General features: G+C 47.2%; 1 protein-coding gene across 1 annotated transcript in view; it reads left to right on the top strand.

Moving 5' to 3' along the window:
- Positions 1–17119, top strand: part of tbx4 (T-box transcription factor 4) — a 133774-nt gene that overhangs the window by 5319 nt on the left and 111336 nt on the right. The window contains exon 2 of the mRNA XM_038813550.1: positions 11203–11297. Within this exon, the coding sequence (XP_038669478.1) occupies positions 11203–11297 (95 nt within the window). The remainder of the gene's footprint in view (positions 1–11202; positions 11298–17119) is intronic.

Raw genomic sequence — 17119 nt, 5'->3', positions numbered from 1 at the left:
TCATTGTGGCCATGGCTGGGATGTCATTGTGGCCATGGCTGGGATGTCATTGTGGCCATGGCTGGGATGTCATTGTGGCCATGGCTGGGATGTCATTGTGGCCATGGCTGGGATGTCATTGTGGCCATGGCTGGGATGTCATTGTGGCCATGGCTGGGATGTCACTGTGGCCGTGGCTGGGATGTCATTGTGGCCATGGCTGGGATGTCACTGTGGCCATGGCTAGGATGTCACTGTGGCCACGGCTGGGATGTCATTGTGGCCATGGCTGGGATGTCATTGTGGCCATGGCTGGGATGTCATTGTGGTCATGGCTGGGATGTCATTGTGGCCATGGCTGGGATGTCATTTTGGCCATGGCTGGGATGTCACTGTGGCCATGGCTGGGATGTCACTGTGGCCATGGCTGGGATGTCATTGTGGCCATGGCTGGGATGTCATTGTGGCCATGGCTGGGATGTCATTGTGGCCATGGCTGGGAAGTCATTGTGGCCATGGCTGGGATGTCATTATGGCCATGGCTGGGATGTCATTGTGGCCATGGCTGGGATGTCACTGTGGCCATGGCTGGGATGTCACTGTGGCCATGGCTGGGATGTCACTGTGGCCATGGCTGGGATGTCATTGTGGCCATGGCTGGGATGTCATTGTGGCCATGGCTGGGATGTCACTGTGGCCATGGCTGGGATGTCACTGTGGCCATGGCTGGGATGTCATTGTGGCCATGGCTGGGATGTCATTGTGGCCATGGCTGGGATGTCACTGTGGCCATGGCTGGGATGTCATTGTGGCCATGGCTGGGATGTCATTGTGGCCATGGCTGGGATGTCATTGTGGCCATGGCTGGGATGTCATTGTGGCCGTGGCTGGGATGTCATTGTGGCCATGGCTGGGATGTCACTGTGGCCATGGCTAGGATGTCATTATGGCCATGGCTGGGATGTCATTGTGGCCATGGCTGGGATGTCACTGTGGCCATGGCTGGGTTGTCACTGTGGCCATGGCTGGGATGTCATTGTGGCCATGGCTGGGATGTCACTGTGGCCATGGCTGGGATGTCATTGTGGCCATGGCTGGGATGTCATTGTGGCCATGGCTGGGATGTCATTGTGGCCATGGCTGGGATGTCATTGTGGCCATGGCTGGGATGTCATTGTGGCCATGGCTGGGATGTCACTGTGGCCATGGCTGGGATGTCATTGTGGCCATGGCTGGGATGTCATTGTGGCCATGGCTGGGATGTCACTGTGGCCGTGGCTGGGATGTCATTGTGGCCATGGCTGGGATGTCACTGTGGCCATGGCTAGGATGTCACTGTGGCCACGGCTGGGATGTCATTGTGGCCATGGCTGGGATGTCATTGTGGCCATGGCTGGGATGTCATTGTGGTCATGGCTGGGATGTCATTGTGGCCATGGCTGGGATGTCATTTTGGCCATGGCTGGGATGTCACTGTGGCCATGGCTGGGATGTCACTGTGGCCATGGCTGGGATGTCATTGTGGCCATGGCTGGGATGTCATTGTGGCCATGGCTGGGATGTCATTGTGGCCATGGCTGGGAAGTCATTGTGGCCATGGCTGGGATGTCATTATGGCCATGGCTGGGATGTCATTGTGGCCATGGCTGGGATGTCACTGTGGCCATGGCTGGGATGTCACTGTGGCCATGGCTGGGATGTCACTGTGGCCATGGCTGGGATGTCATTGTGGCCATGGCTGGGATGTCATTGTGGCCATGGCTGGGATGTCACTGTGGCCATGGCTGGGATGTCACTGTGGCCATGGCTGGGATGTCATTGTGGCCATGGCTGGGATGTCACTGTGGCCATGGCTGGGATGTCATTGTGGCCATGGCTGGGATGTCATTGTGGCCATGGCTGGGATGTCATTGTGGCCATGGCTGGGATGTCATTGTGGCCATGGCTGGGATGTCATTGTGGCCATGGCTGGGATGTCATTGTGGCCATGGCTGGGATGTCATTGTGGCCATGGCTGGGATGTCATTGTGGCCATGGCTGGGATGTCATTGTGGCCATGGCTGGGATGTCATTGTGGCCATGGCTGGGATGTCATTGTGGCCATGGCTGGGATGTCATTGTGGCCATGGCTGGGATGTCCATGTGGCCAAGGCTGGGATGTCACTGTGGCCATGGCTGGGATGTCACTGTGGCCATGGCTGGGATGTCACTGTGGCCATGGCTGGGATGTCATTGTGGCCATGGCTGGGATGTCATTGTGGTCATGGCTGGGATGTCATTGTGGCCATGGCTGGGATGTCATTGTGGCCATGGCTGGGATGTCATTGTGGCCATGGCTGGGATGTCACTGTGGCCATGGCTGGGATGTCACTGTGGCCATGGCTGGGATGTCACTGTGGCCATGGCTGGGATGTCATTGTGGCCATGGCTGGGATGTCATTGTGGCCATGGCTGGGATGTCATTGTGGCCATGGCTGGGATGTCATTGTGGCCATGGCTGGGATGTCATTGTGGCCATGGCTGGGATGTCACTGTGGCCATGGCTGGGATGTCATTGTGGCCATGGCTGGGATGTCATTGTGGCCATGGCTGGGATGTCATTGTGGCCATGGCTGGGATGTCATTGTGGCCATGGTTGGGATTCATTGTGGCCATGGCTGGGATGTCATTGTGGCCATGGCTGGGATGTCATTGTGGCCATGGCTGGGATGTCATTGTGGCCATGGCTGGGATGTCACTGTGGCCATGGCTGGGATGTCATTGTGGCCATGGCTGGGATGTCATTGTGGCCATGGCTGGGATGTCATTGTGGCCATGGCTGGGATGTCACTGTGGCCATGGCTGGGATGTCATTGTGGCCATGGCTGGGATGTCATTGTGGCCATGGCTGGGATGTCACTGTGGCCATGGCTGGGATGTCACTGTGGCCATGGCTGGGATGTCACTGTGGCCATGGCTGGGATGTCACTGTGGCCATGGCTGGGATGTCACTGTGGCCATGGCTGGGATGTCATTGTGGCCATGGCTGGGATGTCATTGTGGCTATGGCTGGGATGTCAATGTGGCCATGGCTGGGATGTCACTGTGGCCATGGCTGGGATGTCACTGTGGCCATGGCTGGGATGTCATTGTGGCCATGGCTGGGATGTCACTGTGGCCATGGCTGGGATGTCATTGTGGCCATGGCTGGGATGTCATTGTGACCATGGCTGGGATGTCACTGTGTACATGGCTGGGATGTCATTGTGGCCATGGCTGGGATGTCATTGTGGCCATGGCTGGGATGTCATTGTGGCCATGGCTGGGATGTCATTGTGGCCATGGCTGGGATGTCATTGTGGCCATGGTTGGGATTCATTGTGGCCATGGCTGGGATGTCATTGTGGCCATGGCTGGGATGTCATTGTGGCCATGGCTGGGATGTCATTGTGGCCATGGCTGGGATGTCACTGTGGCCATGGCTGGGATGTCATTGTGGCCATGGCTGGGATGTCATTGTGGCCATGGCTGGGATGTCATTGTGGCCATGGCTGGGATGTCACTGTGGCCATGGCTGGGATGTCATTGTGGCCATGGCTGGGATGTCATTGTGGCCATGGCTGGGATGTCACTGTGGCCATGGCTGGGATGTCACTGTGGCCATGGCTGGGATGTCACTGTGGCCATGGCTGGGATGTCATTGTGGCCATGGCTGGGATGTCATTGTGGCTATGGCTGGGATGTCATTGTGGCCATGGCTGGGATGTCACTGTGGCCATGGCTGGGATGTCATTGTGGCTATGGCTGGGATGTCATTGTGGCCATGGCTGGGATGTCATTGTGGCCATGGCTGGGATGTCATTGTGGCCATGGCTGGGATGTCATTGTGGCCATGGCTGGGATGTCATTGTGGCCATGGCTGGGATGTCATTGTGGCTATGGCTGGGATGTCATTGTGGCCATGGCTGGGATGTCACTGTGGCCATGGCTGGGATGTCATTGTGGCTATGGCTGGGATGTCATTGTGGCCATGGCTGGGATGTCACCATGGGGTATGTGGTGAGACAGCCGAAGTCCATTGGTGTTCAACCAGATCGGAAGCTCCTGGTGACGGGTGAGGCCGGAAAATCCCGGCCAATGGATACATTGGTTGCAATCTTCCAAAATTCCTAGATTTTGGAATGGCCGCAGAATATATAAAAACTGCAAATGTAATATCAAGAAAGGAGGGAGACAGAAAGCAAGAAACAATCGGCCTGTTAGCCTAACGCCTACCATTGGGAAAATCTTACAATCCATTATGAAGGCTGTAGCCGCAAGACATTTAGAAAATCCTAATGCTGCCAGCCAGAGTCAATGTGGTTTTGTGAAAGGAAGATTGTGTTTGTCAAATTTATTCGAGTCATTTGAGGGTATAACAACCAGGGAAACCAGTAGATGTGGCAGGAATTCTCTGACCATTTTCTGGCAGTGGGACTCTCTGGGCGAGATTCTCTGCACTCCCGACGGTGCCGACGCCCTCCCGCTATTCTCCCCCCCCCCCCCCCCACGCCCGACTCCCGATACGAATCGCTGCCGCCGTTTTTTTACGGCCGGCAGCGATTCACAGCTGATAGATGGGCCGAGTTCCCAGCCCTTTACGGCTGTTTTTATGAACGGCAAACACACCTGGTCTGGCCGTTCGTAAAAACGGCCGTAAACACTTGCATTTTATAACCATGGCACCGATTGGCACGGCAGTACCACGGCCGTGCCAAGGGTGCCATGGGCCCGCGATCGGTGGGCACCGATCGCGGGCAGCGGGCCCGATGCCCGCGCACTCTTTGTCCTTCCGCCGCCCCGCAGTATCCATTCGCGGGGCGGCTGAGGGGCATCCCGGCCCGCGCATGCGCGGGTTTCGCGCAAATACGCAGTGACGTCATCCGCGCATGCGCGGGTTGGAGTCTTCCAATCCGCGCATGCGCGGCTGACGTCATATGACACGTCAGCTGGCACTAACTTGGGCAAGCGGGCTTAACGAAATTCGTTAAGCCCGTGATGCCGGAGCTTACGGCGTCGGGCTGCTAGCCCTGACCGGGGACCAGAATCGGTTCCCGGTCTGGAATGGGGGGGGGGGGGGCTGGCGTCAAACCCGCCCGGGTTTGACGCCAGCCTTACAATTTCTCCCGGTTTGGGAGAATCGCGCCCTCTGGTCCTGTTGTGGCTGGAGCCCCGACCACAGGTTTCCCGGCGGGGTGGGGTGGCTTCAGTGAGAATTCCCATTGACAGTGGTGGGAGCGGAGAATCCCGCCAGCCGCGAATGCTGCCGGGAAGCACGTGGCTGGGAGAATCCCACCCGTAATGTATTCGGATTTCCAAAAGCCATTTCATAATGTGCCACGTAAAGAGTTATCACACGGGGATAAGAGCTCGTGTTGGTGGGGATGATATATTAGCGTGGATGGAAGATTGACTAAATAATTGGAAACAGAGGGTTGGGATAAATAGTTGATTTTCAGTTTGGTAAACTGCAATTAGTGGAGTTTCAGTTGGGTGGCACAGTGGTTAGCACTGCTGTCTCACAGTACCAGGGACCCAGGTTCAATTCTGGCCTTGGGTGTCTGATGTGTGGAGTTTGCACTTTCTCCCCGTGTCTGCGTGGGTTTCCTCCCACGGTCCAAAGATGTGCAGGTTAAGTGGATTGGCCTTAGTGTCCCTTAGTGTCCAAAGATATGTAGGTTAGCGGGGTTGTGGGGATAGGGTAGGGGAGTGGGCTTGGGTAGGGTGCTATTTCAAAGGGTCGGTGCAGACTCAATGGCCAATAGCCTCCTTTTGCACCGAAGGGATTCTATGGTTCTATGGGATTACTGCTGGGACTTTAACTATTTCTGATCTATATTAATGACTCAGATGAAGGGACTGGCTCTAGGTAAATGTGCCGATGATACAAAGATAGGGAGGAAGGGTTGTGAGGAGGACAGAAAGAGTCTGTAAAGGGATACAGATAGGTTAAGTGAGTGGGAAAAACTGGGATAGATGGAATAAAATGCAGGAAAATATAAGGTTGTCCTGCAGGAAACTTCTTTTTATTCATTCATGGGTGTAGACTGGGCCAGTATTATTGTCCACCCCTGAGAGCTTGTAATAGTTACCCATCCTGCTATGGATCTGGAGTCATATGTAGACCAGATGAGGAAAGTCTGATAGATTTCCTTCCCTGAAGGACATTGGTCAATCAGATGGTTTCACGACAATCGGGTCATGGTCATCATTAGACTTTTCATTCCAGACTTCTACTGAATTCAAATTTTACCTTCTGCCATGGTGGGATTCGAACCTCGGGTCCCTAGCACATTACCCTGGGGCTCTGGATTTCTAGTTCAGTGACAATGACACTACACCACTGCATCTGAAAAGTAGAATATTATTTAAGTGGAAAGAATCTGCAGAATGCTCGGGGACAGAGGGATCTGGGTGTCTTTGGTCATGAATCACAAACAATGAGCATGTGGGTACAGCAGGTAATTATGAAGGCATGTTTCATAATTTCATAGAATGTTGGCTTTGTTACAAGGGGATAAAAGTAGGGAAATCGTGCTACACCTCTATGGGGTATTAGTGAGACTGCAGCTAGAATGCTGTGTAGAGTTTTGGTCTCCTTCCCTAAGAAGGAATAAACATGCATTCATCGCAGTTCAGGGACAGATCAATGACTAGACTGCTTCCTGGAATGAAGCGGTTGGTCTTATGAGAAAAGGTTGAGCAGGCTTGGCTTATACTCATTGGAGTTTAGAAGAACGAGAGGTAATCCTATTGAAATACATCAGATTCTGAGGGGACTTGAGTAGGGTGCCAGGCAGGAAAGTGCAGTTAAGGCCAGAATCAGATGTTATCTTCCTGAATGATGGAGCAGGCTATCATAGAATCATAGAATCTACAGTGCAGAAGGAGGTTAGTAAGTCCATAGGGTCTGCACCGGCCCTTAGGAAAGAGCACCCTACTTAATCCCTCCACCCTATCCCCGTAACCTCACCAAACCTTTTTGGACACTAAGGGCAATTTATCATCAATAATTCACCTAACTTGCACATTTTGGACTGTGGGAGGAAACCGGAGCACCTGGAGGAAACCCACGCAGACACGGGGAGAACGTGCAGACTCCGCACAGACAGTGACCCAAGCCGGGTATCAAACCTGGGATCCTGGAGCTGTGAAGCAACAGTGCTAACCACTGTGCTATCCTGTTGCTGGTTGGGGTGAATGGCCCACTCCTGCTCCTATTTATTATGATCTTTGTTTAATTCTTCACCAGCTTACGAGGCATCCTTAATATCTACCTGTCCAAAACAGATCTTTAAATGACCCCCCTCCTCCAATTTCCCATCTACATTTGAGGCCAACCCTCACCCAATAGCAACCTTGGGCAGTCTCAGTTTTGTAAAGGTGCCTTTTAAAATTTTTGGATTTGCTTGAGAACTTATTTTATATTTAACCTAATTGGTTATTCCCAAAGCAAATCCTGTGTCCTTAATGTTTTAGTTGAAGACAGTCGGAATTGCTCTCAATAGACATGTCACATTTTCAAGACAATAAAATTACTGTTCCGTAACACACGCTACACTACTTCCATATTTCTATAAATCTGTACTCAATAAAAACTAACCATGAATTGATTGTCGGAAAACCATCTGGTTCATGAATGTCCTTCAGGGAAGGAAGGAAATCTGTCAGACTTTCCTCGTCTGGCCTACATGTGACTCCAGATCCATAGCAGCGTGGGTGACGAGTGCAAGTCAATCGCACAATTCTCTGAACCTGATGGCTCACATAAGTTTCCACATTTGGCTCCGATTCAAAGTCTGCCGCTCGGATTCAGCCAGTCCCTCCCAGTTAATTTGCCCAAATGTCATGATAATGAGGGTGGTAAATCATCATAGACCGTAACACGCACCCCTATACAACATGGACTGACTAACAATTGGTATAACGGGAGCTTGACAGTCTATGACCGCAGCTCCCACGCTAGTATCCCGACCAGCAGGACCACATTAGATCTACGCTGTCGGGACTTCGGCCGGTTAGGGGCACAGAATGGTGGGGCGGGCCTCCAGCAATGGCCCCAGGTAGGTGCTAGGTAGCGCGGCGTACTCCCCGAGTACACCACTTTTCAGGGCCCGGAGAATCGGGAATCCGGCCCTGGTCCCGATTCCGTGTGGGGAAATGGATTCTCCGCCCAATGCCGGCTGCGATTTCAGCCCCATGGAGGGATTTAAAACAAGGGTATGAATCAAGATGTTGTTGAACCAAGAGTCAATGTAGATCAGTGAGCACAGGGACGAGAGTGGAATAGGACTTGGTGCAAGTTCGGATATGGGAAGTAGAGTTTTGGATGATCTCAAGTTTAACCAGGAATATGTTTTGATGTGGCAAATGGATGAGGCCTTCAGCAGCAGATGATCTGACAGAGTTGGAAATAGCAGTCTTAGTTATGGAGCTGATATATGGTGTGAAACTCATCTCAGTGTCAAACTTGTCTGGTTCAATCCTGGACGTTTCTAGGGAGATGGATGGAGTCGGTGGCTAGAGTGTGGAGTTTGCAGTGTGGACCAAAGTTAATGGTTTCAATCTTCCCAATGTTTAATGGGAGGGAGATATCTGCTCATCCAGTACTAGATGTCAGACAGCAGTCTGGCAAGTGGAAGGGTCAAGAGAAGTATGTTGAGGTAGAGCTGGGTGTCATCAGTATACATGTGGAACCTGACGCTGTGTTCAGATAATGCCACTGAGGGTAAACATGTAGATGACAAATAAGAGGCAGTAAAGATAGATCCATGGGGAATACGAGAGGTAATGGTGTGGGAGCAGGAAGAGACACCAAGGGTGAACATAGAAGGAATTTGGGCAGAGGAAGGCAGTTGGGTGGAGAGCAATAATAGGAAGTGATCAGAAATGGCCACACTCACAGAGCACAATTACAGAAGTGCACTCCTCCTGCCTGTGATTTCCTGCCCATTGAATATGATCAATGGATAATGCAGACTGGGAATGTGCAATTTTTGCTATATGTACCAGGAGAAGATTCATGGAGTTTTATCCCTACATCACATGGTCATAATTTAGAAGTTTTTGATTCAGAAAAGATTAATGTGTAAAATTAATAACTTTAGAAACAATCTAAGCACACAAATTTTAGCATATTAAAATAGTGCCTTTAATATAGCAAAATGTCCACAGGTGATTTTCAACAGGAATCGGGTCGGGGAGGGAGTGAGGAGAAGTCTGAAATTTATAAGGAGGCTTTTGACAATGAAGAAGATAGCAAAGCAATGGGATTTAGGGAGAGAATGGTGGGAAGGTGCTCTTCTATGAATGAAAGGAGGAGGAACACATCCTACATGAGGATTGAAAGAGCAGAGAGTGTGAACATGAACATGAGGCTGGAAGAAATTGCAGAATTGGGAAGTGGAGGAGGCCATGGGAGGTGATCTGTAGCCAAGGGTTAGAGTCGACGTGCTGAGGGATGGGGAACAATTGGAACCTGAAAAATAGACTATTAGAGGAGCAGGAGTTTGTTGGAGATGGAGTATAGATGGTGGAGTTCTGTCTGAACTGGAGTTCATGTAGAGGTAGAGTTTGGACAACATTGGTAAAGTGCAAAAGAAAGTACATGATCGAGAATTTGTCACTAGTTGAGGTGAGTAGGTGTTAAAAGTATTGACTGACCAAATGCAGAGTCAAGCAGGACACCTAGAATGCGCACCTTTCAACTGAAAGTGGAACAGTGACTGTTTTAGGGTCAAGAATAATGGTGAATGGTCAGAAATGGGGTATTATTAATGGAGGTACAAAAGCTGATCCATTGCTTGAGGAAGATAACATCATTACAACAATGTGCAAATAAGGAATTGGAGTGGGCAAGATGGGTGTTTTGGGGCAAGGACAACTTAAGGAAACATTACTCTCTAAGTGTGACTATTTCAATGCTCTCCTGGCCAGGCAACCACCGTACATCTTTAGAACTCATCCAAAACTCTGCTGCCCACATCCTAACTTGCACCAAGTTCTATTCATCCTTGTGTCTGCTGACCTACACTGGTTGTGGGTCGCAATGCCTCAAATGTCCAACAGAACTAGCCATGGCAGTGGATGTGCAGGCTACACGAGAGAAAACATCCATATATTTAGTTTGCCGATTTAAAATTCAGTTGACTTCATTCACAAAATATTACAGGAGCTGAGGGAAATGTTTTAACTAAAGTGTAAGAAAGTTATTAAAATATTCATGAATGTGTTGGAAATCGTGTAAACACCTTCAACCATAGGGAATAGTTTTGGAAAGCCTGGTCCCTTTGGATATCATTTGAACTGACAAAAATTATTCCAATTACAAATTTTTATTTTTGGTGTTATTTTCTCCTTCTTAAAGCTTTATAAGCTAGGTCTGGGTAATGAAACACTCAAAATCTTGGCATTTATTGTCAACATTTCACACTCTGACCATCCTCTCCGGTGACGCCAAATTAATGGCAGTTTGCTGTGAATTGTGACCCGAAACCTTTAGCAACTTGGCTGAGAATGACCCAAACTTATTTTCACAGTAACTTACGATAGTTCACTTTGACTCCATCAGTTCCAGGGGTGAAAGGTCAATTTCCCAATCCCGCTACATCATCTCATCCTTCATTGTGGCAAACCAATTGAAACCTGAAGAAAGGACTAAAATTCCAAATAGTTTATATGCTTGGAAAATTGGTGCAGAATGGTCTTTCTTCCTAACCACAATGCAACATCACAAGGCAACATATCACTTAGATGCAAAATACGTTCAAAACGAATATGATGACGGAATACACACCCTCACCACGTTGCCCCCCCCCCCCAGCAAACTGGGATTGTTCCCATAGCTCTGCAGGCAAAATGTATTTTATGATCAAACCTCAGCCATTCTTCCGCTATTGTTCAACTCGTCATTTTGTGGGCATGTCAATCATCCAATTTAGGAAACCTATTCAATGATTTCCTTGCATTAAAGTTGATCTAAGTTTCTCAGAGCATCCAATGTTTGACACTGGTTGGTTAAAAGTTCATTTTTTTCTTTAATGTGTCAAGAACAAAAGATTTTTGGAATTGGAAATTTAACATTCCATTTATCAGGAATAGAATATTCTGTGATGTTAACCTGTTTCAAACTGGCATTGGAGGGATTAAATAATGTTAGTTGTTACAAAAATATTTACAGTACTAAAGAGATGCGTTCAATTGCAGAGCATAGAGAACATCAAGGTTTATCTCCATGAGAAAGAACTTTGGAAGAAATTTCATGAGGCTGGTACAGAAATGATCATCACAAAGGCTGGCAGGTAGGTTTAATGTGAGTGAGTGTAAATGGGAGACATTTAGTGCTATTTTATATTTATTGGTCTTGTTTGGTAAATTGACCATTATCGTCTTGTTTTTGATGAAAATTAGCTGTGTCATTTGATTGGCAAAAACAAACAGGCGTCATGAAGAAAACATTATTTTAAACAGTGAGTTATTACGATCTTGAATGAACTTCCACACAGGGTGGTGGAATCAGATTCAATAATAACTTTGAAAGGGAATTGAATAAATACTTTAAAATGAAATAATTGCCCGGCTATGCAAATAGCAAAGGAGCAGAAAAAATTGGATGATTCTTTCAAAGGGCTTGCACAGGCCTGATGGGCTGACTGGCCTTTGTCACTGATGTAGCATTCTAAGATTCCATGCTCTTAGAAAAACAACATTTTATACAGTTACGGTTACTACTGTGAACGGAGGCTCTGTTTAGGAGGTCAGGTCACAGACACATAGCAATGTCCACACTGACAGCAGCATGAATGATAACTGTCTCAAGCCAGTTCCTCTGCTCCTCATAATGGAAAGCTCTTCACAAGAATAGAGACCCAAGAACAAGCTATTTACAGTCAGTGCCTGGGCCAAAATACCAAGGGGAGAGTATCCTAATCCCATCCTAACAACAATAAAGATGGAAAATAATTTACATTCAGCTTCATAACCGCAGGATATTCCAAAATGTTTTTTCATGGTTAATAAATGACTTTGTAGTCTAGTTACTGCTGTACTGTAGACAGACAGACATGGCACACAGCAAATTCCCGTAATCAGCAATGAGATTAATGGTCTGTTAATCTGCTTTTGGTACTGTTAGTCACATGAAGAATGTAGAGTAAGACACTGGGGGAACTCCCCTCAGCTACTTTAATCCACATTGTGGTGTGGTTTACATTTACCTGTCTGGGGCTTCAGTTTAACACTTTATTCCGACGTTTGCGCCTTCAACTGATGCAGCTTTGAGCAATTGTTTACTAAGTGACAGCTAGATTGTGGGCTCAAGATGCTGGAAGGGGCTTGAACACATGACCCTCTGACTCAGAGGTAAGAGCGTTACCACTGACCCAAACTGAGACCTAACTATTAAAAGTCTTTAAATGAACTACCGGAGACTCTCAATTTGGCTATTTGACACCATTTTCAAATGATTGTTTGGAGACATTTTTTAATCCTTTGGACATGGATTTTGCAAATGTGAGTTTGAATTTGACAGTATCTAACTAGAATTTAGGGGTCTGCTGAAGAACTGACAAGCCTCACCCATTTTGGTTTGATGTATCTCACGCTTCATGTGTTTGGCTGTGTTTCTGATCTGTCTTTATTTTTGACCATGAAAATATTACTCATACCATTTAAATATCCCACCTTGGAACCCTTTCTAATACCATTGGCTGTGTTGGGTCAATTTTGTGATGGGTGATTGTATCACAGAGTCTCATGTACCATTTGGAGAAGCAGCCCATTTTGGGGAGAAATTCAATTTACATCCATGTGTTAGGTGTGCTTATAATGGGCGCTAGGTTACTGAGTTGGTTGTCTTGATCTCTTGCATCAGAAGTATATCCGGCGTTATATTAGCAAGAGCACAGAGCTCTCCCACAGCACACTCTGGATTGTCGCTTCTCCTTCCTTGACATGACGACACCTGCAGTTGCAAAGCAATATTTAGATGAGGCCCGCATTGCATTTCACTTGGACCCCAGGATGACCCAGGCCAACACAGGAAATTATTACTCCACCAATTTCACACCTTTCTTTGGGAGCAAATCAAATTCCTCCCTCTACATGTCAACAATAAATTGATTCACAAGACAGTAAAAATCCTACCTCTGTGTGTAACTCCTGTCAACTTTTCCAACAGTTTCCTACATCCACATCTATAATGGACTCTGTGCCAATAAAGTTATCACATTGAGGTCACGTGTTCATTTTAATGGCAGTGCCACCCCGGCAGGAAAATGAGATGACAGCATATCTCATTCCTATGGACTGGAATTCCCTTTATAAATGTAGGAACCTATAATGGACATAGAGGAACAAAGATAACATTTGTGATTTTAAAATAGGGACTGAATTAAATCTGCATGCCTTGGTGAAATTTTCCCACTTCGTTTTAAGATTACACTTGATCTTGGCTTCCCATGGGCAATGCCATGGGTGATCAATTAGTAATGTAAGAATTAATTCTTATTGGTGGCGATTCTCCAGGGCCATTAGTCCTAGCCGGGATTCCCACTGGCCTCTTGAACCAGGCATGAGATCCAAAACAGGATTCTCGCTGGGCACCAAACCAGTTGATGGTCTCATGTCACGCTCTCCCGGCGAGATCAGGTTTGCACCCAAAGATGGCGCAATCCTGATCAGAACGCATTGGTATCCATTTCAATCTCAATAGAGAGACCGACTGGAATGCTGTGGCCTCTTGGGATGTTCCTGCCTCACTCAGCTGGAAATCCTGTGCGTGCAAATCACAGCGGGGGCCAGGTGGCAGGGCCCACCAGTGGCGGGGGGGAGGGGGGGAGGGGGGGGTGAAGCAAGTGGGTGAGTACCCTCTCCACACTTACTTCCAAGATGCAGAGGGGGATTCTCCAGGGGGGGGGGGGACTTTGGCTGGGCTGGAGCAGCTCAGGTCAAAATTTTTCCCGGATGGGGGTCATGTGGTAAGTCTTCCCTCTGTAGCTTTGATAACTGATAAACCTGGTATGTCAATATCAAATATCAGTCTGATGTGGGTAAAAGACTTTCCTTTGGAGCCTTCTAACCTTTGATGCCTTCCCTAGCATGTCAATATCAATGATCTGTCAGATGAAGGTAAAAGTCTTCCCATTGTAGCCTTGAAAACGTTTAATGTCTCTCCCACCTTGACAGGTTTAATGATCTGTCAGATGATGCTAAACGTCTTTGACATGTTGGAAATCTTTGAAGTGCTTTTTTTCATATTCAATTGCATTCCCCTTTAACTTTTGCAAGCCTCTGGGCTTGCTGAGGAGCCTCAAAGCTTTGAACTGCATTGTTTACATTTAATTTCATGGTCCATTATTTTTTACAAGCCTTTTGATTGACAGGTCCAGGCTATTTCAAAGGAGAGTTGGCTTTGTTTATTTTTATAGCTCTTCATGGTCCATTACCTTTTACAAGCATCTTGATTGACAGGTCCCGGCTTTTTCAAAGGTGGGTTTAGTTTTGTTTGTTTTTATCGTTCTTCATGGTCCATTAACTCTAAGTGTTTCCTCTTTGGAGCAGGTGTTGTTTCTAACCACCGTTTGTAAAAAAGAGGCTATTTCTTTGTTCTGAAGTGCTTACTAGTGTCATGACACGCTGGGCTAGTGCATATTCAATTCTAGCCCCACTTGATCTGGAGTCACAACACAGGTGAAATGAGATTTAAAATACCCAAAGTCCTTGGTTGAGCCCAATAAACTACGCACAACAGGTTTGTAACTTTAAAACACAAGTAACCTTTTATTATGGACAGTTTTATAATTAAATGGGCAATGTAACTAATTATCGACTACCCCTTTCTCAGCCCTCTCTTCCTAATACGCCCCACTCTCTCTATGCACACACAGACAAACAAGATAGCGGGGAAAGGGTGGCATTGCAAAGGGGAGAGGCCTGAAGGGAGGAACTAAGGGGGGCCTGAAAGGGAGGGTGAGCTGAAGGGAGGGATGTTTGATGAACCCATAGTAGGGTGCCACTCGTTGGGGGGCGGCCTTGCCAGTGATTGTTGGGGTGGGAGTGGTGTCCTTCTGAGATTGGAGCACCCATTACAAAGGGCACTCCGATTACTGAGGATCCGGTCTTGCCGACTTCTTCGGGCCCCATGGCAGGAATCGCTCACGGCTCCAAATATCTGGATTGTGTCGATCCACCCAATGGGAATTGCACTTTGTTTCCCACATGAGGCCACACTTAGAAATATTTTGGGAGAATTGCATCCATTATTAGATTCAATGAACTTGTCCTACATTCACAAATATTAATCACAACTAACTGCCTTTAGCACAGGGCTGGTTTAGCACAGGGCTAAATCGCTGGCTTTGAAAGCAGACCAAGGCAGGCCAGCAGCACAGTTCAATTCCCGTACCAGCCTCCCCGAACAGGCGGCGGAATCTGGCGACTAGGGGCTTTTCACAGTAACTTCATTTGAAGCCTACTTGTGACAATAAGCGATTTTCATTTCACCATAACACTCAATTAATTCCCCCCACAGAAATGGTTACGATCCCAGTTGTTGTTATAACTGGACGGGTAGACCCCAGAACAGAATCCTGGCTCAAAAGTTTGTAACTTTTCCTTTTCTTTATAAAACATAGAGAAACAGTGTCACAGGACTCCCAATTCGTTTTAACAAGAAAAAAACATTTATTAGCCATGGAAAAATTATGTATTTTAATTTATCCCCTTCTCTTTCATGTACTTAATGATCTGTTCAGCTGCTCGCAGAAAAATACTTTTCACTGTACCTTGGTACACGTGACAATAAACAAAAATCCAAATCCAATCCAAAATTGGATTACAAAACAATACTCTTTTATTCCCCCTTCAGCTTCACAATTAGACACAGACTTTAAGGTTCACATGATTGGAAAAGTGAATCTTGCATCAGTCTCAGTAACACAACGTCCCTTTAAACACACAAGGTGGCTGCGGTCAAATACACTCTGCATTCTGAATCTCAAATGAATGTCTGCAAAGAGGCAGGTTTCCGAAAGAACCAGTTACTACCCCGATAACCACGGAATTGGGACAGACAGAATGCCTTAAGACAATAGAAAAATCTCACATGAAAAGCATCTAGGTGGATTGCCTCAGATCCACCCAGATGATTGTCATGTGAGATTTTCCAAACTCCACTCCCAAAAACACACGTTAAAATCTTCTCTCGCAATAATGCTTTTCCTTAATTGTTTACATTGTAAAGTTCAGACCACGTTTTCCAAATGACACTTTTAATCAAAGCTTCAGCTCCACTTTTAACAGCGAATCCAGTCCAGGTTTTACACCACCTCTTTTGGATTTCTTTGGCTTAACTGCTGTACAAACTGTTCACAATTGCTTTAACTCTCGATTCCCAGAGTGCATTAAAATGGCAGCAAATGTTTGATTTGCCTCTGAAGTCTGTTTTCCCTCTCCAAATCTGCTTATTGCAATTGTCTCTTTAACTCAGTACACTTCTTTTACTTTTCCTTGAATTCTTCTGAACGATATCTTGGTCTCTGTTTTCTTAGCTTCAATTGTCTTAAGACATTCTGTCTGTCCCAATTCTGTGGTTATCGGGGCAGTTACTGGTTCTTTAGGAAACCTGTCTCTTTGCAGCTTCCGTCCTGTCCAGTCTTTCTTCTGGCAGAATTGAGAAATGTTCACTCCACTGTGTCCTGTCACCAACTGCAATATATCCAACTAAAACTGAAACTTAAAACTTTTCAATCCTTAAAAGGAGCCTCCAGTTGCTAAGCAATTGCCACATGCTTATGTCCTGCCCAGTATTCTCATTCTTTCTGTCCCAATTCCCTGGATATCACGACAGTAACTGGTTCTTCAGGAAACTTTCCTCTTTGAAGCTCCCACCTTGTCCAACTTCTCCTGGCAGAGTCGAGAGCAGTTCATGCCCCAGTGTCCTATCTCCAGCTGCCCACAAATTCAGTTAAAACTAAAACTTTAAAGCTTCTCTACCATACAAAGCCTTAGCTGCTAAGCAACACCCACACCTTTTATTTATTCTTCACAACGTAATCCTCTCGAAGCAAAATAGAGTTGGAATTGAAACCAACCCCCGCACATACAAACACTGTTGTCCAGCACG

This window comes from Scyliorhinus canicula, chromosome 12 (assembly GCF_902713615.1).
Source record: "Scyliorhinus canicula chromosome 12, sScyCan1.1, whole genome shotgun sequence".
Taxonomy (NCBI): domain Eukaryota; kingdom Metazoa; phylum Chordata; class Chondrichthyes; order Carcharhiniformes; family Scyliorhinidae; genus Scyliorhinus; species Scyliorhinus canicula.
Note: the sequence above shows the minus strand (reverse complement) of the source record. Positions and strands in the feature narration are given on the sequence as shown.